General features: G+C 41.3%; 1 protein-coding gene across 1 annotated transcript in view; it reads left to right on the forward strand.

Moving 5' to 3' along the window:
• NEBL (nebulette) overlaps positions 1-27,978 on the forward strand; it is a 345,724-nt gene that overhangs the window by 91,557 nt on the left and 226,189 nt on the right. Inside the window, exon 3 of the mRNA XM_028114189.2 lies at positions 25,739-25,823. Within this exon, the coding sequence (XP_027969990.1) occupies positions 25,739-25,823 (85 nt within the window). The remainder of the gene's footprint in view (positions 1-25,738; positions 25,824-27,978) is intronic.

Raw genomic sequence — 27,978 nt, forward strand, 5'->3', positions numbered from 1 at the left:
GAAACAGTGTTTCCATAGTGTTTTTTGAACTTAAAAAAAAAAAAAACATGTCATTGCTATAGCTTCTTAGTATCTCTGCCTTTAGTTATTATATGCAATTTTCTAGTACTTTAGGTATTCCTATCTTATTTATTCAAGTTTGTTCAGACTTACTTTTTAGGTCACATGGGTGTGATTTTTGTACAGTAACGGTCAGTTGAGTTTTTCTGGGCATTTCATTTCCCCCCGACTATTTTCACAAATCTAGCTTTGAAGGGCTTGTGTGTATGAGGATTGCAGTCAGGTTGAGGTTGAGGTTCCTGTGGTATTTTCCTATCTCCAGACACTAAGGTTGGTATTTCTTTTTCCTTTTAATGCTGGCTCAGCTTTAGGGGTTTATAGTTTCTCCTAAAGAAGAAGGATGCTCATTGTATTTCATACATGGTTCGTTAAAGACTCCACAGTAGAACGAGGCCAAATCCAGGAGCAGAGTCAGTAGGCAAAGGAACAAGGGACATGAAACGCCATATGACCAAAGCTGACAAGAACCCATGTGGTGGTGGCTGTACTTGGACATCTGCAGGAAACAGGTGACCAACCATCATGGTTTCCTTGGGACTATTGGGTTTTTGTGTTGAAATTCTTGCGTTATTAGGAAACCGCTCAGTCCCTGGCAAAGCAGGATAGTTGGTCACCCTAGAAGCAAAACTGTTCCGAGTAACCAGTTTCCTCACGTGATCTGAGGTAAGAAAAAGGAGAGAGAATTAGGATGCTTTCCTCATGTCATCAGGAAGCGGCCAACATCAGATGAAGCCAATGAAAACTGGTGTGTTGATTTGGAAATTCTAAAGCATGAACATGAAAAGTAGTGTTATGTCCTGGAGAAAGCACAGGCCCTGAAGCCAGATGGCTTTATGACTTTGGGCAGAGTATTTCATGTCTGTGAGTTTTCTCATCTAGTAAAGGGGGGAAATGATACAGACCTCTCGCATGTTGGTTGTGAAGATTGATGTTAATATATGTAAAATGCAGTTGTTATGATGATGGTGTAAAAGGTAAAAAAAGGTAAAAAACAAACAAACAAAAAACGCCCAGAAGTCAGGCAGTCCCAGTGGAAATGTAGAAAAAGTAAAATTGGAAAGTGAGAATTTGTCATTATTTATCTAGTCATGTCCAGTGAAAAGAGAGGCTATCTGGTAAACCCAATTTTTTTTTTTAAAGATTTTATTTATTTATTTGAGAGAGAGGGAAAGAGAGAGAGAGAGAGACCACATGCATGCGTGAGAGAGAGCGCACAAAGAAGAGGAGGGGCAGAGAGAGAGGAACAAGCAGCCTCCTCTTTGAGCAGGGAGCCCTCATCCCAAGACCCTGGGATCGTGACCTGAGCTGAAGGCAGAGGCCCAACTGACTGAGCCTCGCAGCAGCCCCTGATAAATCCAAATATTAATGAGAAAGAACGGTGTGCAGTTAGAAGAAGTTTATCAGGTTGAATTATCTACAGCTTAGAGCTGCAAAGGACCTTAGATATTAATTAGCTCCCCTTCCCCTTTATTCGATCGCCCAAGGTCATCCAGTTCCTATGCTTGCTCATCAGTAAGCTTTGATTTTTATTTTTGTTTCGTGGGAATCTGACACCCTCACTCTCCAGGGGTGAAGTGTTTTGGAGAGGCAATATTTTCTAGCCAGTTGAGGTTTTATACCAATAAGAACTAATGCTTAAAAATTGAAAAAAAGAAGAATATGGGGAGGGAAAGATTTCTGTAAGACATAATTCACTTTGCCTTGAAGTGGCCTCCTTCTTCCCGCTTTAGAGGATAGAGATGTGGAAACAGAGCCTTGGCCAGCAAGGAGCCGGGTGATGTCACTGCAGTCGGGAAGGGATGGGGAAGCATGAGAACAGTCACCAAGCAGCGGAGCAGGAGGAAGTGAGGGAGTAACAGGGCAGAGCGGACAAGTGGCTTATCTTGGTTGTGTGGACTGGGAAGGGCTTTTTGGAGATTGTGGTATTTGATTAGAGGCTTAAAAGAATGAAAATAATCCAATAGGTAGATGGCCCGGAGAGGGATCTCGAAGCACAGCTATGATACTATCCTAGGCACTGGAGAAATGCGGTATCTCACCCTGTGTCGTTAGATTTGTTTCTGATTTGGTGTCCCTCTGCTTAGGAGCTTGGTTAAGATAAGTAAATTTATTAGGTTCTCACTCAAATACATAATAAACTGGTAACATATCTTCTTTGAAAGTACAAAGTAGGGGTTCCTAGATCCTGAGTGGGGTGAGCCTGCCAGACAGTAGCTACCTCTGTAGGGAAAAATATACCCCCAATATGAAAAGCAACTGTGATGTTTAATTTTGTGAGTCACTGTGGCCAGGCCACAGTACCCAGTTTTCGGCCAAACAGCAGCCTAGATGTTGCTATGAAGGTATTTTTTAGATGAGATTAAAGTTTAGATCAGTGGACTTTGCGTAAAGCAGATTAACTTCCATAATGTGGGTGGGCCTCATCCAATCAGTTGAAGGCCTTGAAAGAACGACTGAGGTCTTCCAGAGAAGGAGGAGTTGTGCCTCCAGACTTCAGATGCAATACTTAACTCTTCCCTGGGTCTCCAGCCTGCTGGACTAGTCTGCAAATTTCAGACTTAGCCAGTTCCTTAAAATAAATCTTTCTCTATGTATCTATCAGTCTCTTACATATAACCAATCTTCTCTTGGTTTTGGTTATCTGGAGGACCTGGCTAATTTACATCTTTACCACTTTTGTGCTTTTAAAACTCATGTGGCACTAAACCTATTGTTTGCCTTCTGTTACCTAGTTTTTTTTTTTTTTTTAAAGAAATTTATCATGTTTAAGAGTAGAATGGCCCTTGAAGGAAGAAGTGCACTCTGGGAGGTTTTCTGAATGGCAGCCATCAAGAGCTGTCAGCGCGCGTTTGTATTTACATGTTTTCCAGCCATGGTCTCCCAGCATGTTGTGGATCTGTGACTCTCCTTGGAGGAATTTGGTATTCAGAAGTCAATAAACAAATTACATTGATCTGTAATGTGGGGCTGTCACAGTGACTGATGGGATACCAACTCCTTCAGCCCAGTGTGTGAGGGGAAAACAACATCGAAAGTGCCCAGGCAAATGACAAGGGATCCTGTAAGAATTCAGTGCAGGATGTTTCTCTCGCTGAAGCTGCCACAGTGGAAGTTTTTGTTTTGGAAAGCTGCTCATTTTGCATGGAGATATGTTGATATTGTGACATACAGAAATCCTTTGTTGAGTAGATTCTGATTTATCAGTTGTATAAATATTCGGTGGCACTCGTGTGCCCCACACAGGAGGGAAGCTTAGAAGCTATATGGCAATATCACTGTGGGCCAGAAGTGGCCCTCTTGGCAAAGTGAGTAATACTTGAAATTTATTATACTCTTTCATGATTTACTTCAGTGGATGGCCTTTGACAGCATCACTCAAGGTATTACAATCTCTCTTTACAATATGAAGAAAGGGAACCCCTTGAGATGAAGTGACTTGGTCAAGGTCACAGAGAAATCATCTCTTCCGACTCATACAATAGTTGTTTGGCTACTTTGGTACTAGATTTCCATAAAACTCCAGCACATTGTTTGGTTCCTACTATGAACTTAGCCAATGTTTACTTCATCTCTGTTTAATTTATCTGTGGGACAAGGTAGAATATATTAAAAAACAGTTCTTTTTGTGGCTTCATTTGGGAAGGTATTAAGTACAAAAAGATCTGTTATTGAATGAGCTTAGGAGAAATGTGAGTTATATTATCAGTAGATTCTTCTTTTGAAATAACTAAAGCATTGCAGAGTCCTGTAAAATATTTTTATTCTGTCCCATTCCCCTTATCAAGTCCCTGCCTGGATACTGTCCTTGGGAATAGGTCTCCCAGAGAGGAGGTGATTCGTTCAAATATCGATAGAGATTTTGACAAGGAATGTCTCAATCATCACTTGGTTCATGACCATAATCAATGTTTATAACTTGCAACAATCTTTTATTTATTCCTGAGTAAATCAGCAAGACATAAAAAACAACCCAGCAAAGTATTGAGTAAAAGTGACTCAAAAATAATTTGCCTTTTTACCATGATTTAAATTTGTGGCTTTTTTATTATTGGGATGTCATTAGCGACCAACAGCTGGTGCATCTGAAAAGGCTGGTTGGCAGACACATTCATAAAATTTTTATGCTGTAAATCATGCTTCCTGGAAAATATAAAGTTATAAGAGGTAGACTAAAACTGTATGTATGCTTCTTCTTTTTTCTCCATCCAAAACGGACATTTCCCACTTTAATTATTAAAAAGAAGAGGCAAATAATAAAAATATTAAATTTAGGTTTGTAATGTGGCACTGCAGAACCCAGTTTTTTAAAAGTAGGAAGCAAATGACAAGTCACATGTCTGCTTTTATTTCTTGGCCAAAGAGGATTTATATTTTAAGAAGTTGGACATTCACTGTGTTTTTCAGTGTCTTCTGAGCTTGTGAGTACTGAGGTCAGTAGCATTTTTGGGTGGGTTTTCAGTTTTCAGCAACCGGTGCTGCAGGATTGGAACTGTGACACGTACAAAGAAAAGGAACATGTTTCTGCCAATGCGTAAATTAAAATTTTCAACGAATTATAATTTGTTCAATACTTGAGTGGTCAGATTTAATTTTTGGATTCTCTTAATGTACTGTAGTATTGCCTACAATTTAGAAACCATAACAAGGTTCCTGACTTTAAACATGTGGTCCGGAGTCAAAGGAATAATTTTAAGGAATTTTAAAGGTCCAGTTTTAATTTTAACAATGTATGGATGCCGATGAGAATCCGGATGTACTGGTAGAGAAAAGCTTTATTTTCATATGAAAATATGAACTTCTGAGAATGTCTGTATTTCGAGCCTGTGACACCTTTTAATTTTCACTAGTTTCCAGTGGGCTGTTCACTCACCTCTTTATTCAGTACTTGTTGCAAGTTCCCCTCCTCCCGGCTGGAAGCTTGTGGGCAGTTAGGGACACCAGTGCAGATACGGTGGGGTTGTCTAATGTGAATTACACAAGTGCTGCTTTGAGATGGTGGCTGGGGGGAGAGCAGGGAGGAGTTTGGGAATGTGGCCATTTGAATGGGACCCAGAGCGGGGACAGGTGTTGGCTCTTCGGCGATCAGGCAGAGCACTTTCAAGGGAAAGCAAAGGTAGAAGCACTGTGCTGGGCATCTCAGTGCCGAGGGAGGAATCTGTGGACAGGCGTGTGAACTCATTTTCTCTTCTTCTACACATTCCTTTCCAATCTAAGTCTGACTTAGTCTAACGTGCTGATAAATGAGCATTTCTCAGGATGTGTTCTGAGGAACAGCCATTGTGTAAGATGTTCCTGGCAGAAGAGGGCCAAACCTGAGAAGTCCCTGCAATATAGATCCTGTTTAAATTCGTTTATCCACGATTGCCCGTCTATTTGATGACAGAGCACTCCCCACCTTTTTTTTTAGACAACATCTTTTTTTTTTTAAGATTTTATTTATTTGTCAGAGACAGAGAGAGAGAGAGAGAGAGAGAGAGAATGAAAGCACAAGCAGGGGGAGTGGCAGGCAGAGGGAGTGGCAGGCAGAGGGAGTGGCAGGCTCCCTGGTGAACAAGGAGCCTGATGCGGGACTCGATCCCAGGACCCTGGGATCATGACCTGAGCTGAAGGCTGACACTTAACGGACTGAGCCACCCATGCATCCCCCCCCTTTTTTTTTTTAAACATTCCATGGAGCACTCTTTAGGGAAACATAGACCTGTAATCATATTATCCAACATCAGCTTCCTGTTTACAGGAATATCTTACCTTGTTTCTAAACCGTTCTGTAGGAGGCAGCTTCAGACGGTGGTATGCACATTGTGATGCAGACTAGTGGCTCAGAATTGTCACTTGACAATTCTCTCCTCCCAGCCTGAGCTTGGGCAACTATTTTTATTTATGATATTTGATTGGTGATAATAGAAAACAAATACATAATCATATATATGTGATTACATAGTCTGATACGTCTGTGTTGAATAAATTTAACAATATTGTTATTAGATACCTAATAATTACTTGTTGAAAGAATGAAGGTTTGAGAGACCTCAGTGTTCTGGCTTCCCAGATATTTTACTGAGGAGTGACAGTTACAACATTTGCAACCCTCTCAGTAGGAAAGGTGATGATAGTAAAATATTTCCATTTACAATATTCCCATCTACAATTTTTTTGAGTAAAAAGAAAATCTAGTTTATAAATAAATTAATAAGATAATTCTTTTAATCATATATGTGTGTCTGTACGCACAGATATGAGTCACATGCATGTTATTTTGTTAGAGAAAATTAAATTTTGAAGAATGATATCTAGCAGCTGTCCCTCTTATACGGGAAAGTTAAGTATTCAAGGAAAGGAGCTAATTATCTCTTTCATTGTGCATAGAAAGCACACTTGAAGATCTTGGATTTTTATGATTGCAGGCTTTCAAAATTCTGACAAGGCTGCTTCTAAATTAGTCAATGTCGAGTGCTGTCTTTTTGTAGATTGACAACTGGTTGGTGTTGCTCCATTTTATTGAAAGAAGAAAAGCATCAAAAATGGCTCTACCATCTGTTGGATGTGAAGCATCGGACGGAACGATGATAGTATGGAGTGAGGAAAGGGTATTGCTGAGTTACAATCTCAGACCCTTTTTAAGATACGTACAAAATCTTCTATATTTGGGAAAGGTAACTACTTCTGTCCGATGTGAGTAGTACTTCAGTAGAAGTGGTTAAGTAGGTTACAGGAAGATACTGGTGGAAATATATTACTTTTTGTTTGTTTGTTTGTTTGTTTGTTTACAGAGCAGACTTTTCCCACCCCTCCTTTAATTCTTGGGAAATGTTATTTTGGAACCAGAAAGCAAAGTCTTCCTCTGAGAACTCAATTAAATGGTTCAACGGAGGGAACTACTTTTACTTTCATGTAGTTTAATTCTCTGAGTGAAAGCAAAGCCTCCCTGTGAAAGCCATTTGTTTTTGTTAATCAAATTAATGTATAATGTTTATCGGGTGACAGAGAACACTGTTGCGTGAAGAGCTTGTGGTCCGCGGGAGGAATCCGGGGGTGTGCTGGAAAATGTTTAACAACCGGCTCTGGGGAAGAACAGAAGGTCTGATTGGCAATGTCTGCCTTTTTTTTTTTTTTTTTTTTTTGTGGTGAAAATACAACCATCATGGTTAATTTTAAGGCACCAACCTGACATTACAGAACACAGAGTTAGGAAGAGATACACAACGGCATACATTATAGAGTGTTTTCCATTATAGATAGAGTAGGTGTAAGTAGCACCAAGGGCATGAGAATAAAAGATATAGTCAAAATAATTAGGAAGTGATGAGATTGGAGTATTTATTAACTTTGCTTATATTATAATTTATTTAACTCGTAAGTTTATATCCTTTAAGTTTTGAAAACGGCCTATTTAGCAGTTAGCCCACAAAATTCCCCAGAATTTAACCATCTGCTCTCATAAGCCAGCCTGAGCTGGCTCCGTGCACACATCACTGGGGGTGGGGGGCAGACTTGTGTTCCATTTCTGGACCCAACACTTAGTAGCTGTATGATAAGTATACCTATCTCATAAGGTCTTTGGGAGAATTAATTGAAATATTGAAGTCCTTGGAGTAGTGCCTCACATCATAGTAAATGCTCTCAGTAGATGTAAGTTATTATTAGTGTTGGATCTTTCACAGTAAAAGGAATGTAGTATGGCTCACTACATAAGTATCCTTCAAGTTATTTTAAGTTAAATGGACTTAAGCATGGGCTGAAGGTTGGCAATGAGGGGCCGTAAACTAAATTAGCATAACCTTTTAGATTTTATTTTTTGTTTTTAGTAAAAGCAATTTTTCTTTTAAATACAAAACTCTCCTTTTTTATCTACACGGCTTTTTCCATGTAGTCTGACTCTCCCCTCAGTTTTATTGGCAAGGATGGCATCATCTTTATTCAGTCTTCACAGAGCTATTATGGTATTGAGTCTTTGTAAGCTTTTGATGCAGGGAGCATCTGTAGCTCTAGAATGAAGCTGGCGGGTTATTCAGAGTCCAGAAAAGACCTCCGAATATGAAAGCTGCAGTAGCTATTTTGGGGTTTGGGATAAGAGGGAAAATCAGTTACTTGAAAATTAAATAATCAGTATGGTAATTAAAATCTAAATTATTTAATATTAACCATTACAATCTTTTCAAATAATTAATAAATACCACCTCATTAAATTGAATCTCACAATTTAGAATCTGGAAATTCAGACAAAAAGTCATTAAAGTTTTATTTTTCTTTCTTTCTTTCTTTATTAAGTTTTTTTTTAATTGAGCAAAACATTCAAATCATTTTCCTGTCTGAGTTTTCTGATCTCACAAATGAGCAGAATCTAGTCTAAACCCAGAATTCTTTAACGTGTACTTTTACTTCAGTCCAGTACACGATTCTGTTGATTAGGAATGTTGGTGATTTAAAGTAAAAGAAAATTTTATTCACAGTGGTTTGGACCAGTGGTTCTCAATATTTTTGATTCCAGGATTCCTTTAAACTCTTAGAAATCACTGAGGAAAAGCTTTGTTTTTATCTATTGATATTTAGCATTGAAGCAAATAAAAAGGTTTATATTTATAATATTTACATATATGCGATAATCATAGTTTTCTGTGCTTTGTTTATAGATTGATCCTACAAAATTAAATCTCATAAAAGCAGCACTGAAGGTGTAGATCATGTAAATAACCGTCACTGGAGAATTATATATGTGGTTTGGCCCAATAAGAAGGAAATGTTAAGTGTTGTGTCAGTCTTGAACTAAAGTGTACTGAAAACGTACCTTTATTTTCCTGTAACAACTTAATTTCTACTCAAGCTCTCGTTCTGGTGGGGCAGTGAAAACTCAGTCTAAGTCAATGTGGGCTCCATCTCTTTTTCCCTGGGGTTGTGGTTAAATTATGGGGCTTTGTGAACCATCGGGACCTTGGAAGAGGCCCCATCCTGGTTTCTAGTTCTCACTCCCAGGCCCACACAGGTCACTTCTGAGAATCTCATTCCTGTGTCCATGACCTTTTCGTCGTTCTGTGCCCTGCCTGGGAGTGCACACTTGGGCACCGTGTAGGCTCAAGCCCTGGACCCCACAGGTCACGCCCTCTCGGGGCTGCCTGTGGCCATTTCTGCCTGGACTTGGGGCTCTGAGCCTGGCCTCAGGGTGCACATCTCCTCCCTCCTTTCTCTTCATTCCCTTCTCCTCTTCATCTGAGGGATATTCCTTTAAGAGCCCTTTCTCTATGCTGTTTCTCTTTTAGGGCCACCCGGCACAATCCCCTTAGTGGTTTTCCGAGTCAGGAAGTACAGAAGTAGAGACTAGCTGGCCGTTTCCACTTTCTTGCCTGTCACCCCCACGAGGGAAGCTGAGGTGGTGAACTCTGAAAGGAGTGAGGATGAGTGACGGGTTGGGGAGATGGAAAAGGGAGACACTGGGAGGAAAAAAGTCAGTTGGTGTTTCAAAAATATTCTCTAGCACATAATCCTGTGTCACTAAACCTCTGTGGGTCACCAGAGTGTCCCATCTGTTGAGGTCCAGTGGACCCTCTGATTTTGTATGGTTATGTATTTGTTTTTTTTCTTGCTTTGCTTTTGTTAACTCTGTGTTTTCAGACTGTGGATTGGACCCATTACTGGGTCAGGACATTGACTGGGTGGGTCAAGACCAGCATTTAAAGAAGATGCCCTCTAACATTTTCTGCTTTGTTCTAGTAGTGGACTGTGAGGTAAGATGCATTTCATACTGTGGGCCCTAGTCAGAGTTTCGAAAACATGGTGTTAGGTCATTCTCAGCTGCCACTGAATTTGGCATATCCTGAATCTTCTTGTTATCATGGAAATGTCCTGTATTGTATTTTAAAAACATAGGTTGCAAACTTGAGTATCCGTTTGACTGCAAATGTCATGTTTTGGTCCTCACAGTTGGATGGGTTATAAAACTAATTTCCCTCAAAGTTTCAAAGGCATGGTTTTACTGAAGGGAAGACTATTGGTATCATAATTTCTTAGGTAACTTTTTTTCTCTTTCTGGAAGCTTCTGCTGATTTTCATTGTTTTTAGAATTCTGAAATCTCACTAATATACATTCTATAGGGATTTTTTTTCTTTTGTGCTGGACACTTAAGGTTTGTCCTTTAGAGCTGAAGGTGTAAGTGGTTCTTCATTTACTCTCTTGTTTCTGAAACTATTAAATGGATTTGTTTACAGGTTTCTTCTTTTTTTAAAGATTTTATTTATTTACCTGATACAGAGAGAATGAGAGAGCACAAACAGGGGGAGCAGCAGAGGCAGAGGGAGAAGTAGGCTCCCCGATGCGCAGGGAGCCTGATGCGGGGCTTGATTCCTGTACTCTGGGATCATGACCTGAGCCAAAGGCAGACTCTTAACCTCCTGAGCCACCCAGGTGCCCTATAGATTTCTTTCTTTCTTTTCTTTTTTTTTTAAGATTTTATTTGTTTTGAGAGAGAAAGAGAGAGAGAGAGAAAGCACATGAGCAGGGGGAGGGGCAGAGGGAGAGACGGGGAGAGAGAATCACAAGCAGACTCTGCATTGAGCATGGAGCCTGACTGCAGGCTCGGTCTCATGACCCTGAGATCATGACCTGAGCTGAAATCAAGAGTCAGATGCTTAACTGACTGAGCTACCTAGGAGCCCCTGTTTACAGATTTCTTAACTCTTCTCTCATAATGCCCATCTCTTTACTATTTGGCTCTTCATTATGTGAGGTTTTCTTCTCTCCATCTTGAAGATAACTAGTTGCTTGTTTATCCCATTACTGCATCTCTCCATTGGCTATTTTATTTCAATATTCATATATTATTAAATTCACTTTTAAAAGTTTAGAGAGAGTATAATTTACTCTTTTTGGAGTATGGTTCTATGAGTTTTGACATATGCATATAGTTGACTGAGCACCACGATGATCAAAATACAGAACACTTCCTCACTCCAAAGATTTCTCTCCTGCTGTTCCTTTGTAGTTAACTCACCCCCTCCACCCACCACTTCCCCAGTCCATGTGAGTCATTAATTTCAAGTATTGTTTTATTTTTAAATCTTCTAGTAACTCGTTGGTGTTTTTTCTTTTTTTTAAGATTTTATTTATTTATTTGAGAGAGAGAGCGAGAGCCCAAGCAGGGCAAGTACTAGAGGGAGAGGGAGAAGCAAGCTCCCTGCTGAGCAGGGAACCCGATGTGGGACTTGATCTCAGGACCCTGGGATCATGACCTGAGCTGAAGGCAGACACCCAGCCAACTGAGCCACCTAGGCGCCCCTTGTTGGTGTTTTTGATTTCCTTTTTTTTTCTGTAGCAATTTGATGTTGATGTTGATATGACTTGATTATGTTGTAATATTCTATGTAATATGATGTGATGTCCTCTTGAATGATTTTCCAAGTTCTTATGCATGAATTACATTTCCTCTAGGATTACCTGTATTCTCTTGTGTGCATTTTCTTTCTTGCTATTTTTTGTCCATTTTTGTCCATTTCTTTCTTGCTGTTGGGGTTTCTTACAAATTAGGGGTCGTTAGCTGTCTGTCCATTGTTATGATCGAAGAGGAGGCTGAGGCGTATAGGAAGCTGAAGTGGGTGTCCATTGCAGTTGGGAAGGTCTGAGTCCCCAGCAGGGCTTACCCTGGAGTGGGAATACTGACATGACCTTCTGCAGGTGCTGTGAATGGCCAGGGCTATCAGTAGGCCAGCTTGCCAGGTACACAGGTGGGGCCAGTTAAGGTGGAGACTTAAGGTCCTGGAACAAACAGACAAAACAAAAGTATAAGCAAAGAGGACTGTACTCTGTGGGTTGGGTGCTTTAGAATATCCCTCCTTCCCCTGGCCCCATGTCTGATGCAGATGTCACAGGTCATCTCGCGGCCCGTCCTCATCACAAGATTTGTCCAGAGGCTGATCTCTCACTTTCTTCAGAGACAGGCCTAGGTGTCTGTGTGGGTAAATACTTCTCTGGTGGAACCACTAGAATATGCTCTGTACAGGGAGTAAATGGAGAAGGGAAGGGGCCTGAGGAGCTGGTCTGAATGTAGTTCTCAACAGTCTGGTCACCCTGGGGACATTCCAGAGCCCCCCTTTCCTATTAATCTGACACTGTCTGTTGACTAACAACTAAGGTGTCTTTAATCTTTCCTCTGTTAATGCTTTTATTCTTTTAAACAACTAACATTCTTTCTCTCTGTGAGTGTGTGTGTGTGTGTGTGTGTGTGTGTGTATTTAAAACTATTGCCATTGGGCTTTGGGTGGGAAGTGCTTGGTTTGCCATTTCTGCCAACTCTATTGAAGTTATGTGAATCAAACATATTGAAGCCAATATGTGCAACTTTGAAGGTAATAATTATGTTTCTTTTAAAATGGCAAACTTACTTCAGACCTCTCACAAAGTCTTTCTTTTCTTCCCATGCCATTCAGCTGTGACGAAAACATATAAAGCTGCACATCTTTCTCTTCGTCCCTGGCACAGAATACAGTAGAAGTATAATGACCAGTTGGGTGTTAGTTCAATTATATAATCAAATAGCGAGAAAGAAGTACATTTATTTATTTATTTATTTTTATATTTATTTACTTATTTTTCAGAAAGAAGTACACTTAAAGAAGAGTTGATCTATTTTGTGGTTAGGTTGTGCCTTGAGGTACCTGGGAAAGGAATGTGGCTTGCTCAGCGAGTTGTTTGGTTGAAGCAGAGGGGACAGGCGGTAACACAGTTGTTGACAGTGTTGTATCTGACATTGAGTTCATTTTCTTTAACATATACTGGTGTGAAAGTTGCCAATTTTGGTATAATTTCCTTTGTTCTCCTCAGTCTGTCTATTCTAAACCACATTAAATGAATTTAGTGTACACAGTTTGGAACTGAACAAATTGAAGTGTGTTGAAGAGTTCACCTGCTCTCTAAGAATATTTCTGTCTTTGCATAGCAGAGACCAATGTCTCTGCTTGAGTATGGGAGGTAGCATATGGGCGAAGTGTAGACCATTACACCAATGCTGTTGGTTCTTCTTCTTACAATTCATTATTAGTTTCCCATAACTTATTTGACTTGCTTTTGGGCCATACATTTATCTGTGAGTCTATAACATTTTTTTATGGAAAATATACAGCTGGATGTGATATTCAGTTTCTAGTTTTATGTAGGCCTTTCCTTAAAAATATAATTATTTTATTCTTTTCCCCCTTCTTCAGGCCTTAGGTAATTATTTTATTGATACTGAGCATTTATTTTTTTATTTTTAATTTTTTAAGATTTTATTTTTTTACTTGAGAGAGAGAGAGAGAGAGCACAGAGGGACAGAGAGAAGCAGACTCCCTGCTGAGCAGGGAGCCTGACTTGGGGCTTGATCCCAGGATCCTGAGATCATGACCTGAGCTGCAGGCAGATGCTCAACCAACTGAGCCACCCATGTGCCCAGTAGTGAGCATTTAAATAGGTGCTATATTTATTATTATCTTTAGCAAAGGAATACAGTGTGATCTGTTTTGTGTTTCTAATGTTGTTTTCCTATAAACTCTGTTTTTAATATTTTTCAGACTATAGGACTATCTTAGCTACTTGAGTCCCAAATCTGCATGTGTTCCTCTTGGCCATGATCACCTGTGATGTTTGGTGTTCGTAGGCACAAATCACAGAGCTGCTCAGCCACACGTACTTCCCTGTTTGTATATTCCCATGGTCAGTATCAGCAACAGCCTAGGGTATAGACTGTCCTCCAACAGCTCATATTTTTCTTAACCAACATCTCTGCGTGTGTGTGCGCACGCATGCATGCGCATGTGTGTGTATTAATTTCTCACCTTTTATACTCTTCTTCAAAATCTAGGTGACATGTTCCAATAGCTGATAAGCATTTCACAGTGTGGTAGGTCAGGTTTACTGTGTAATCCCTTTGATAATGCCTTCTTTTGTAAATACGCGGTAGAAGTTACAATGGAGTCCTGCAGGGGAAGTAAATCAAAAGGTGGCAAGTTCTTTGACCCTTCCAGCCAGAAAGAGAATTTGGTAAATTGTTAGACAGGTTATCGACTGCCCTTTGGAGAGCCGGGGGTTTGTATTCTGTACCTCCTTTCAGCTGGGGCTTGTATTTCATGTGTGAGAGGCCTGCATTATCATAATCCATTTTTCGCTTTTATGTGATCTACCAGCAGCGCTCATAAGCCTCCTTTCTGAAGTGCATTCCCCATTTACTTGCTCTAATTCACTGTCTTTTTTTTTTTTATCATAAAATTGATGTTTTGCAACCAGCAGCATTATGTGTGAGTTGTTTATGGAGGTGCTACAGGGAAGAAGATTAGTGGTAGAATTAAGAACGAGATGATGGCTGTGGAAGGAAATTCATGAATAGACATCACATCAATGACACAGCAAGATAGTGAAAGATGCATTCAAACCCAAAGATCCTGAAAAATGTCAGGAGTAGAATTATAACATGTCTTTGGCTGATGTTGAATAGTGCTAATGGTAAACTAACAAATTTTTACTCAACGGTTCTAGTAGGTAGAAAATGCCCAGATGGAACCCAGCATGTAAAAAAGATACTTTAAAATGCCTCTACCTATTACCTGGTGATTCCTCCCAGCAGTACTCAATCTGGAATATCAGTAGAAATAATGTAGAATTGTTCATTTATTCATGTTATCATCTGAATCTTAAAACATTTGATAGAATTTTTTTATGATTTTAGTACTTCATTTATTTTTTTCTCTCTGAGATACCATTCTTTTTAAAAAAATTTTTTATTATGTTATGTTAGTCACCATACAGTACATCATTAGTTTTTGATGTAGTGTTCCATGATTCATTGTTTGCATATAACACCCAATGCTCCATGGAATATGTGCCCTCCTTAACACCCATCACGGAACTAACCCATCCCCCCACCCCCCTCCCCTCTGAAGCTCTCAGTCTGTTTCCTGGAGTCCACAGTGTCTCATGGTTCGTCTCCCCCTCTGATTTGCCCCCCTTCATTTTTCCCTTCCTTCTCCTAATGTCCTCCATGCTATTCCTTATGTTCGACAAATAAGTGAAACCATATGATAATTGTCTTTCTCTGCTTGACTTATTTCACTTAGCATAATCTCCTCCAGTCCCATCCATGTGGATGTGGAAGTTGGGTATTCATCTTTTCTGATGGCTGAGTAATATTCCATTGTATATATGGACCACATCTTCTTTATTCATTCGTCTGTTGAAGGGCATCCCGGCTCTTTCCACAGTTTGGCTATTGCGGACATTGCTGCTATGAACATCGGGGTGCATATGGCCCTTCTTTTCACTACATCTGTGTCTTTGGGGTAAATACCCAGAAGTGCAATTGCTGGGTCATAGGGTAGCTCTATTTTTAACTTTTTGAGGAACCTCCACACTGTTTTCCAAAGTGGCTGAACCAACTTGCATTCCCACCAACAGTGTAAGAGGGTTCCCCTTTCTCCACAACCTCTCCAACATTTGTTGTTTCTTTGCCTTGTCAATTTTTGCCATCCTAACTAGTTTAAGGTGGTATCTCAATGTAGTTTTGATTTGAATTTCCCTGATGGCTAATGAAGTTGAACATTTTTTCATGTGTCTGTTAGCCATTTGTATGTCTTCTTTGGAGAAGTGTCTGTTCATGTCTTCTGCCCAGTTTTTGACTTGATTATTTGTTTTTTGGATGTTGAGTTTGAGAAGTTCTTTATAGATCTTGGCTACCAGCCCTTTATCTGTAGTGTCAGTTGCAAATATCTTGTCCCATTCTATGGGTTGCCTCTTTGTTTTATTGACCGTTTCCTTTGCTGTACAGAAGTTTTGTATTTTTTTTTTAAAGATTTATTTATTTATTTGAAAGAGAGAGAGAGCGTGTGGGGGAAAGGGCAGAGGGAGAGAATATCCAAGCAGACTCTTGCAGAGTGTGGAGCCTAAAGTGGGGCTCGATCTCACAAACCACGAGATCACGACGTGAGCTGAAACCAAGAGTTGGACGCTTAACTGACTGAGCCACCAAGACACCCTGAGAATTTTTTTGTTTATGCCATTTTACACACCTGAAGAGATAACCCAAGTAGGATTATTTTTGAGCATTATTAATCGTTATGAAATTTCATAGGAACTCTTATTCAAGGGAAAAACTTCCAGGTTTTCTCCTTCTCTCGTATAATATGCCATTTTCCTTTATGGCTCTTACACTAACAACAAATTCTTTGTAACCTGATGATTGTGAGTTTTAAGATATTCTCTTGGGGAATGAAATCTAACCAAAGACTAGGAACGGGAGCACACACATGGCTTGCTTCAGAGAACAGAGTGAAGAAGCTCAGCTCTTGGCCTTTGGCTGTTCGGGCCTTCTGAGATTTGGGCCCCAGGTGGGAAAGAAAGTGGCCCAGAAAACTCTCTGGTGTGTCTGGCAAAGTGTGCTCAGGCAGCAAAAGCCTTTACAAAGGAAAGTACGCTGCTATTTTTGACTCTTGCTGTGGCAGTCTGGTGCTGGCTTCATTTCAGATATTCTAGGCATTGGAGGAGGTCTTCCTTAAACAAATCTGTTAACATTTTAGTTTTTGGGAGCACACAGTGCAACTCAGATGTAAATGCACCAGTTCATATTTCAGTCTGAAGCTGTTCCATCTCATCCATTCTTGGGGTCCCCACTTGCTTCAAGAGTCGGATGGTTTGGTCCCATCTTTATAGCTGGGCCTGGCTTGTGTGTCCTCATGTGGTTCTTCCTGTTGATTCTTTGCCATTAGAAGCCTCTCTGGGCAGAACATGAGGCTCTTTGGCCTCCTTGTGCTCAATGCTTTTTCTTCCTGAAGGTGGTTAGCAGTTGTTTCTCTTGTTTAGCGTGTGGTGGTTGATCCCAGGTGGGAGTTACAGTCTTTCTCTCCTTCTCTCCCTCTCCCCCTCTTCATCTTGCCTTTCTGCTCCCCGTTTCACGCTGTTACCTTTTCTCATTGCATCTGGGCTCAAATGCAAGCATCCTCAGGGAAGCTCTATCAGAGGGAGTAGGAGTCCATGTATCAAGAGTCAGTATCTCAACAGAGGGAGTTTTCCTTTCCTTTTATTATTCTGCTCATTCCATATGGCACAGGTTGGCATCCTGCTTTTCCTGCATGTGGGAGTGCTTGGAGGCAGTGTACACTGGTGAGTCCTGCCAGTAACTCATGGTCGATCATGCTCTGAGACCTTTCTGATTGATGAGTGCCTATGATGTATTGGTTGTTAAGTGGGTTGAATACCACCCCTGAATGGAGACATTACCAATATATTTTTTAAAGATTTATTGATTTATTTTAGAGACAGAGAGAGAGCACATGTATGTGAGTGGGGGTGGGGTGGTGGGGGCTGGTGGAGGGGGAGGGCAAAGTGGGAGGGAGAGAAGACAGAATTTCAAGCAGAATCTTTGCTGAGCATGGAGCCTGACATGGAGCTAGATCCCATGACCATGAGATCATGACCTCAGCCAAAACCAAGAGGCTTAACCGACTGAGCCACCCGGGCGCCCCAAGACATTACCAATGTTATTGTCATGAATTCTATATTCCACATATTTGATATGTTTACTGATTAGAAATAATTGGGAGAGGGGTGTTGAAATCTTTCACCATGTTGGTGGATATGCCAGTTTTTCCCCTATTAATTTTGTGGGCATGTACATGTATGCTCCCTTCCCCCTTTCTCTATAAATATACGTATGCACACGCATATTTTAAACAATTGGTTGAGACTAATATCAGCTACATTTATATTTAGGATGATACTTTTTTTTGGTGCATTGAACTTTTATCACAGTGTAGTGTTTCTATTCTTAATAATGTCTTTATTTAATTTATTTTTAAAGAAGATTTTATTTATTTATTTGTGAGAGAGAGGGGGAGAGCTTGCGAGTGGTGGCTGGGGGAGAGGGAGAGGATCCCAAGCAGACTCTGTACTGAGTATGGAGCCTGGCATGGGGCTTGATCTCACGACCTGAGATCATGACCTGAGCCGAAATCAAGAGCGAGAAGCCCAGCCGAATGAGTTAGCCAAGCACCCCAATGCGTTTATTTTTAAAGTGTATTTTGTCTCACAAAAACATAGCTATTTTATAGTAGAATTAAAAAATATGACTCTTGGTGTTTTAGCTGGCAATTTTAACCCATTTATATTTTTGTGATTATTGAATTGTTTCTCCCAGTGGTTAAATTTCTATTTGTCTTGTTTATTCTATGCTTCTTTTTCTTTCTGTCTTCTTTCTCTTTTATTTTATTGAGTTAGCATTTTGGTATTTTTTAAAAAATTTGATTTGCCCCTTCTATAGGACTTGACTTCATGTACTATTTTGCATTTTTTGTGGTTACCCTTAAAATAGTATCACATTTGCTGAAGCAGTCTAAAATTCAGTAAGAATTTCACCTTTCTCCTTTAACCTTAACCTAACCTTTCTCATGAATAATAGAAGGACCTTAGAATACTAATTCTCCTACTACCTTCTCAATCTGATTATCCAGTACGTTAGCTTTTCCTTAAAAAAAAAACAACAACTCAGATAATATTGTTATTATTCCACACAATGTGTGTGTGTGTGCGCATGTGTGCGTGCATGCATGCATGTGCACGCACACTTACCATTTGATTTGCTTACCATTCCTCTTTGCGTTTTAGCTTGTTCTATTTTCTCTCTTGCTGAAGTACATCCTTTATAAGTAAATTCATAGATGATCTGCTGGTGGCAATCTCTCTCAGATTTATTTTTGAATTTTTTTTCCCATTCTTTAAAGATAATTTTGAATGATGGGAAACAATGGAGTTGTTCAGACCTGGGAGAAATACTCAAAGTTATGTTGAAACCTTCTATCTTTTCCCCACCATCTAGTAGAGTTATGATCCTGGCCCTTGGATAAAATTACTTCTTTGGTTAAGATCAGAGCATGAAAAGATGGTCCAAAGCAAAGTCCTTGGGCCCTGACCTAATTCAGAAAGGCAGGGCTGAAAAGCCAGTTTAATAATGTGAGGGTCAGAACTTTTACCTTTTAAATGTTAAGAGTTGAAATTGCTTTTTCTCAAAGTAGATAGTATATTAAAAATGTTGCTATCCTTTTTCTTTCATGAATGATGTGTTGTTAGGAACAAAGGGTTCTATGTTGGCAATCCCCAAGACCCCCAGGTTTGATGATTCTCTAGCACATCTCTTAGGTCTCAGCATAGAGTTGTATTCATGGCTGTGATTTACTACATCAAAAATACACAAAGCAAAATCAGCAAAGGGAAAGGCACATGGTGCCAGGTCCAGAGGATAGCAGGCACAAGCTTCCAGTGTCCTCTCCCAGAAGAGTCACATGGGATGCACTTAATTCTCCCAGCAAAGACTCATGACACATGTGTCAAATGTTGCCAACCAACAAAGCTCGTTAGAGACTCAGTTCCTAGTGTTTTCACTGGGGGTTGTTCATAGAGGCACCTTTTGCCTGGCAGGTACCCAAATTACAGACTCCCAGAAAGAAAGCAAGTGTTCGGCATAAACCCTATTGTTTGTACAAACAGCTTGGGCGCACAGTCTTATCGGTTAATGGTGGTGGGAACCCTCCCCAAGTCCAAGTTCTTAGAAACCGGCCAAGGGCCCACCATGTAAGCTGGCCTTTCAAATACAACACTTGGGTCTGCTATGTTAACTCTCTTCTGCACAGGGCCTGTAAGGAAATGATGATGTAGTAACAAAGTCTTCTGACACCTGAGTTCTGCTCTCACATTTTCTAGTTTGAGTGGGACTTTAACATGGTGAAGTAAACAAAAAGCTACAGGGGGAAGAAGTAAGTGCTCACGAGGGAGAAGGCTCAGACAGATGTGATTGACTGGTAGTGTGGCAAAGGATTTGGGGGAGGTGGGGGGGTTTGACTTTGCCAGGCAGACGAGAATGAAAACAGAGATTGGAGATTGGTTAGAAAGAGCTGGAAGTTTTAATATTAGTAGACTTCTATAACGTTAGAGATTTACATCTATTACTTCAGGTTTCTCAACCTTAGCAGAATTGGCAATTTTGGACAGGGTAAGTCTCCGTTGGGGTGGGTGTGGGGGTTCTTCTATGCATTGTGGGATGTTTAGCAGCATCCCTCACCTCTGCCCACTAGCTGCCAAGAGTACCCGCCACCCCACCACCTGCCCTAAACCACAGATGGTCAAAAATGTCTCCAGACCTTGCCTATTACCAGATGTCCTATGCAAGAACCACTGTGCTAACACACGATTTACAATAAATAGATTCATAAAGACCTTACCTTCATATGTCTAAGTGGCTTATTAATATCTCACATTTACAGTATTTTTCCATTTATAAAGGTCTTTTACATGGTTCTGGCAACAACCTCATGAGAGAACCAGGAGTCTGTTATCCTCCTTAGATAGATGATGTGTGGAAGCACCGAGGGTAAGTCCATTTGCAGCGCAAAGGGAAAGTACTACCACTAGTAGTAATAGTAATAACGATATTATTGCTATTAATAATAGATATTTTATTAAATGCTTACTATGAGCCAAACATTGTTTGAAATGCTTTACCAGTGTTAATTTTGGAATAAGCCTAAGAGGTGCTACCATTATGTTGATTTTGCAGATGAGGACGTTGAGGCCAGAGAGGTTAAGAAAGCTGCCCAAAGGCACAGAGCTAGTAGGTGGAAGATCCAGGTCCAAACCTGGGAAATTTGGCTTCAGTGCTCTCACGGCCACTGGGCTCTGGATAAAAAGTGAGGTCCTGGATGGTCACATTCTCCAGCATGTTCTTTCTTCTAACTATGTCCGTGGAGGTTGCAGTTTGCTTACACTGCTTTTCCCACTCTGACCAGCTCAGTGGTTTGCATATCACTTTTCCTTTATTTGAATCAGCTAAATCTCATAGAGATAAAAAAAGTTGGAAGTCTTCTTTCTGTAACCTAACTTTGCTGTTTCAGATGTTGTCTTCTGTTCTTATCTTGAGTCTTCCTCTTTTTATTTTGATTATAACATTTCATGGAAATCTGGGTTTGTTGCGGCTGACAGCCTAGTTTGATACATACACTTCATCCAATTCTTGTGTACTTCAGCTAAGAGACTTCTATTTATGATGCTTAAACATTCCACAGTATTTCCCAGATCTTTCCACCAGCTCCCAGTGTATGATATGCCGTATTTCCAGGAAATGTATTAATGTACCAATTCATCCACCTCTTCTTTTATATATATATATATATATATATATATATATATTTTTTTTTTTTTACTTTTTTCCTGGTTCTCTTTGAACATCCATTTCGTGGGCCTTAATGCCTTCTGTCTTAAATTCTGACCCCTAATATGGACAAGGAGAAAATACACCTCCTGTAGGCCTGGGGAAGAAATCTACCTTCATTAAGATTTCTATTCAAGACATTTATTTTCCAAAGACTTTCTACTACTACCATTTAAATACAGGATTTGGAAAGATCTAAGATTAACTGTATGGTACCATCAGTTAATTTGCAAATGCTTTGCTTCTCTGTCCTATGATCCCATGAGGAACCACTGGGCCCTCAGTTTATTCCTGTATCTGGTTTGCTTTTTTTCTTCTTCTGTAAGTGTGGTGGTGGGTGGGGAAGAGTTGAGACTATGACTTCAGAGGAGGATATTGTTGGATTAGTGTAGACGGATGTTACTACATAGACACAGTGTTGAGAAATCCATTATATTACTCATGATCCCTAGTAGTTTCAGATACAAATTCCTTCTTTCTCCCAGCATTTATTATTTTGGTTATTAATACTAAATTGAACCTTTTCTCTTAAGTCAAAATTTTGGGTAATTTCTTCCTGTTATGCATCTTTATCTTATTTTTAAAAAATTTGTATTTATTTATTTGTTTATTTTAGAGAGGAAGTGGGGGAGGGGCAGAGGGAGAGAGAGAATCTTAAGCTGGCTCTCACAACCCTGAGTTCATGACCTGAGCCAAAATCAAGAGTTGGCCACCTAACCGACTGAGCCACCCAGGCGCCCCCGGTTATGCATCTTTAGACAAAGTTACAGGATGTACAAAGGAACCCACCATTACAGATCATTACATTTTAGGATTGGAAAAAGTGCAAAGTGTTGCCAGCCATCTGTTTATAGTCCTCCGCGTAATTGCATGGCCTGTGAGGTTTGCTGCTTTGGCCACCAGCTCAACAGAATACATCTTCTAAAAAAACCAAAACAGCAGAAGCTTTTCAATTTGTTTGTTTGCTTGTCTTCCAGTGTAGCCCTTGACCACAGAGAACTCAGCATAGCATGCCAGAATCAGACTTATAAAGGTGGTGTTTTATTTATTGTGCATGTACTTTATAAGTTCAGAGCCGTGACCTCTTCTCACTGTCAAATCAAATGGTGAGAATACTTAGATTATTTTTCAAGAAATAATACTTCAGAATGGGAGGTATGGGTGGCAAGTGAAATTTCGTTAGTATCCAAATAGAAATGATTTTTGCCTGGCATGGACGAACTTCACATGCCCATAGAGAAGCAGTTACAAATCCCCCCTTGCCCCCAACAGTTCACTTGGCCATCCCAGGATGCTGTTTAATTTAAAATTCTGCTTAGTTTTAAAATTATGTTTACTTAAAAAGTTCTGTTTACTTTTTAATTAACGAGAAATAGGCAGGAGCAGGTTATCCCCCAATGTCTGCTCCCAAACGGAGTTAGCCTGTAGCACCGCAGGGTCTCAATGGGCTAAACTTCCTGTAACACATTTGAGAGTAGATTTTAATTTACCACTTTCAAAGTAATGAAAATAGATATGTAACATTTTTGAATTAAACATTGCAGAACTCCTGAAAATCTCTGTGAAACTTTATTCCACAGAATGTATTTAGGAAAAAACCCATGTGTCCCATTCTTATTTTAGCTTTAAAGTATAGCAATGCATAGTTTCTACCTTTGGAAGTCCGGTGAAATTCAGCTGTCCAAGACTGACGTGCAAATAACCCAGAACACACCGAAGTTGTCTGCCCAGCTTCCCTGGGTGGAGCACAGCTCAGAGGTAGTCCCCAAAGGGTGCGGCTGCCACCGAGGCTGTGACTCCAGGGTGCGGAGAGGGAGAAACCTTGAGGGCTACGGCCTCCTCCCTTGAATCAACACTCTAGTTTTGACCAACGTTTTAAACAAACTTGACTGTCTAGTTTCTGAGTCTGGAATAGAAGGTGGAAACCAGAGGGGTTGAAGACCGTGCAAGGCCAAGTGTTGGAGAAGTGATCTCTCAACACCCTGGAAATCGTGCATGCACCATGATTTCCTATGATCTAGGCCATCCCAGCCTTGGTAGACTTTGAAAGCACTGCTTTACATCGTGATCTGTTAATATCTATGAAGCTGACCCTCAGGTATGATGACAACATTTAAATTAGGTTTGTAGATGCTCTAGGAAGGTAGGAAAATTATGTAAAATTTTCGAAGGATGTCGATTAAAATAGTTCAAATGCATCTAGCAGTGGTGGGGTTTTAACTTGAGTTAAATGAAGACTTTACTTATATGGGACGTTTAATTCCTGAAGGATGCTGGGAAAATGAGGCAATGATGTACATTTCCTGTTGTGAGTCTCACTCCACAGGGCTACAAAATGTTTTTAATCCTGATTTCAGAAGTGCTAGGGTAACTGTTGGAAGGACGTACAGAGTTTATTTGCATTGACAAGAGTTGACTCCATCAGCCTTCTCACAGGAAGCCAGGAACAGGATGCTGGAAAGAAGCCTCTACAAGGAGAGTGAGGCGGAGTGGACTTTGGAGACACCACAGGAAGAGGCACAGGGTGGACATCACCAACAAGAGGGGCTAGGGAGGGAGGGGGCTCTTTGAGGGACGGCTGTCAGCGCGATGATAGAGTCTCGGCAGCTAGACATACACTTTCCGCACCGGCTGAGCGTGGGGAGGGGGCAGCCATGAACCAGTGTTTGTACCTTTCCCCAACAGAGGGAGCAGATACTCTCACTTCATCACTAGGAGGGCCTGTGTGTGACCCTCTATCACACAACATGGTGAAGCTTTACTATGGCTTGACCATGTGCTATGGTCATATGGCTCATTCTTCTCTCCCCCTCTCTCCTACCTTTCTTCCTTCTTTTCTTCTTTCCACACATATTACTGGAGTCATATTATGAGCCAGACACTGGTAGGTGCTGAATGTGCTCTGACGAGAGACAAGACAGCCTGTTCTTGCTGACACAGAACTTTCCTGGTACTGTGAGACAGGGACGTGTCCATAGGAGCGTGCAGATGAAGATAAGAATTACAGTGGGAAGGAGAATACATTCCAGGGCACACTGGGGAGGCCAGGAGGGCTTCCTGGAGAAAGTGATGTCTAAGGCAAGACCTAGGTGATGAAGGGGAGTCAGCCAGAGAAGCAGGGTGTGAGGAGGGGTGAGTGTTCTGGGCCAGGAGAGCAGTGCGTGGGGGAAGAGGTGGGAAAGACAAGGGTGAGCTCCATGGGTGGAGCATGGCGAGTGAGCAGGATGACTATAGAGGGTGATTGTGGGGTCTCTACAAGGAGGCTGGACTTTATTCTCAGATCACTGGGAAGACATTGAACATTGGGACTCAGAGGAGTAATGTAATCAGATTGGCATTTTAAAATGCTTGCTTTGGCAATTTGGCTTGGAAGGGCAAAACTGGCAAGTGTTATAGCTACCCGAAAGGAAAATGTGGCTTATCATGAAAAATGCAGTGGGGAGGGAAACGTAAATATACCCGAGGCGTGTTTAGATAAAATCAATAGACTTGGCGATTGATTGATTCAGTGTGTGAGGAGGCAAGATTATCCCCTGGTTTCTGGCTTGGGCAACTGGGCACTAATAAATGCAAGAGTGAATAAGAAGGAGGAACTTGTCTTGGGGATGGGGTGGGATATTGGACAGTTGACTTTCAGACTGGTTGAGTTTATGGTGGGTGTGGAACATACCTGAGTGGAAATGCCAGTGAATCTGAGGTCCAGGAGAACATGCTGGGCTCGATTTGGGAGTAATCAGCATATATGCAGAGATTACCCACAGCTCTGAGAATCAGTGAATTCACCCAGGTGATCACCCCGATGTAGACTGAGAAGAGAAGAAGCTGTGTTAGAACCCCAAAGGGGGATGGGCAGACAAAGAGGAACCCACAGGGGACAGAGAAGGGACAGCCAGAAGGGGAGCAGCCAGGCTGAGTGTGTGGTGACGTAGAAACCAAGAGAGAGGACGTTTCCAGATGGAAAAGCGGTCCAGCGAGAGGAACACAAAAAGATGTTGCATGTGTCCACAGGAAGTTATTATAGCTTTGACCAGAGAAACTTCTGGAAGCAGGAGCTAGAAGCCAGAATGCATGGTGTTGAAGAGAGAGCTGGAGAGGAGATGAGCAGGGGCAGTGAGTTTAAGCCTCTTTGGAGGAGAGAAGAGAGTCTAGCTCCACAGGCTAGAATAGTGTGTGGTTGGAGGGAGAGGTAGTAAAAGTTAGGAGAGCCCTGAGCATGCTTGGATGCTGTTGGCAAGCAGTGAAGAGAGAAGCTGAGGTTGAAATTTTGGGAGGTAATGGTGTAACTGGTGATAGAGGGTCGTGAGAATGGAGGCGGGGAGGGGACCCAGAATAATGATCCAGAGATGGCCCTAGTCAGGCGGAGAGACACCTTTTTCCACCGTGATGGGAGGGAAGGAAAAAGCAATTGGTGCTGAAGCCTCGCTTTGCAACATAATATTTTAATTATGTTCTTTTAAAAAATTTCTCCACAGACACTACCCAAAGCAGTCCTTCACTACTGTGGCAGATACGCCTGAAAACCTTCGCCTGAAACAGCAAAGTGAATTGCAGAGTCAGGTAATTTCTCGAAAGCCTATTTTCGTTACATCGGTACTAACTAGTAGTCACGAGGCCACTCCTCTGAGATTTCATCCTTGTTGTTTCTGCCTGGTCGCCGGCTGGGGTGGAGCCTGAAGGCAGCCACGGGAGGGCGTTCTCCGTGAAAGCACAGCACATCTGTTTTATTCCTGGGCTCGGATCATCCTGACGTTCCCGGTTCTGTTATTCACATGGGACTAGGGCAACTAAATGAGTTCTGGTCAGAGTAAGTGTTTCCCAACAATATTGATTTATTTGGTCCTAAATATTTAAAAACATTTTATAAATAGCTTTTCCACACCGCATATGTAGGGGAAAGAAGAGGTGTTAACTTGACCCAGTTGCAGTGCGTGTGGGGCTAACACCCTGTCTGTGTATCTCACACCAGCCACGAGCTTTGTTTTCATCCTGTCACTTTATTCATATTTCTTTCATATGTCACACTGACAGCATGAACAAAGATTAGAACACCACAGTTGGCTCCCACTCAACCATTTTGGATGCGAACTTGCCTTCAATATGGTGAAACACACTGGTGAAGACTAGGGATTTAAATGGCAATATTTTCTGCAGGGACACCCCATCTCTTAAGAGACACAGGGCTCTCTCTTTCAGAGAAGTTATCTTGCCTGCCACACTGTGGGAATACGATGAACGGCTGGTTACATTGCAGCTCTTTGGTCAACTGTGGAGTAAAACCCCACCAAGGAGCGGGGAGGGAAGGCTGAGTTGGGGTCCCCCGTCTGCTGCTCATGGGTTGGGACCTGGGGCCAGCCCCTCTGATTCTTTATGCTTCTGGAAAGTGAGACCGTCTATGTTATCTGGTCTACCTATCTTGGGTGGGGAGGTATGAAAGCATTTCGAAAGTTAACAGATTGTATGACTATGAAGTCTTCTTAGTTTTACTAGGGTCCCTGAAAATCCCTGATATGAAAAAAGGAGAATTGCAGAATCTGCAAAGGAAAGAGGAACCTGGCTAATAGGCTTTGCAAATGCTAGTTGTGGCGGATCTCGTTATTTCTGTGCAAGCTTATGTGTTCACAGGGGACATTGTGGTTCCCTCCACCCTCTTTCTGGGGGTCTTGGGACCACTTCCCAATTCATTTAGTTGAAGGAAGTAGAACTCAGAGTAGAGTTTGCTGTCGGTTAACAACACTGTGAAGACGTGGTTGGCAGTTAGTTTTTGGTTTTGTAAAATGCTAATTCTTGTGTGCTAAGCCATTAGTTCAAAAAATTGAGTGCGGGCCAAAGAGAGGCAGTTCTGCAGAGCCGGCAAGAACACCCCTGCTCATTCACACTGTGGAGGGCGCCAGGACTTGGCTCCAGCCTGTGCAGATCCAATATGCCTTTCTTCTCATCAAGTTAGGATTAATTAGATAATTCTGGAGAAGTACTTTGAGCACACTGGAAAACAGACCTAAATCAAGCGATCAAATATTTGTTTCCTGCCTATTACATGTCCTTGTTCTGCGCAAAAGAATTCATAATTAGTTGAGCTTCCCTTCCCCAAGCTCATAAGGTGTGTGAGGAAACAAGACTAACGATGGCGCTCTTTCATTTACAATAAGGATCCCAAAAGGGAGGGATGAGTGGGGGTTGGACTGGTCGGTGGTTCCTCTTAGAGGTGGATTTGAATGGAGTCTTGAAGGTTGAGAACGGATTGGATTTAAACACTTGTCTCCTTCCTTGGAAGGCATACTGCTCCCTTTGGGTTCAATTAGTGGTGACAGGTGCCTTGAGCTGGGACCAGGAACAGGCATTTACTGTTTTCCTCCCACGTGGCTGGCTGTGGAAATGCAAAGAGAAAGGGAACTCACTGTTTTACAAAAGACTGATTTTATTCTCTGTCACGGAGCAGCCTGCAAGCTTCAGAAGGTGCTGATCGGCTGGTGGGACAGAGCTGATGCAGGACGGCACAAAGTGCTGGGGGTCTCCAAGCAGTGGTCAGGTGAAGGCATCAGATTCTCCTCTAGATTTTGTTCCAGTGTCATCTCTAGAAAGAAATGTAGGGCTTCTTCAGACAGATAGTATGGGGAAATTCAACTCAATTCAAGAAACACGTATTGACTATGTACCATTGCAATGAACTGTGCAGGGAACTGAGGATATCAAGGCGTCATCATCATCATCATCA

This window comes from Eumetopias jubatus, unplaced genomic scaffold, assembly GCF_037043125.1.
Source record: "Eumetopias jubatus isolate StellerSeaLion01/CBP00866 unplaced genomic scaffold, mEumJub1_p1.0 scaffold_8, whole genome shotgun sequence".
In the NCBI taxonomy this organism is placed as follows: Eukaryota; Metazoa; Chordata; class Mammalia; order Carnivora; family Otariidae; genus Eumetopias; species Eumetopias jubatus.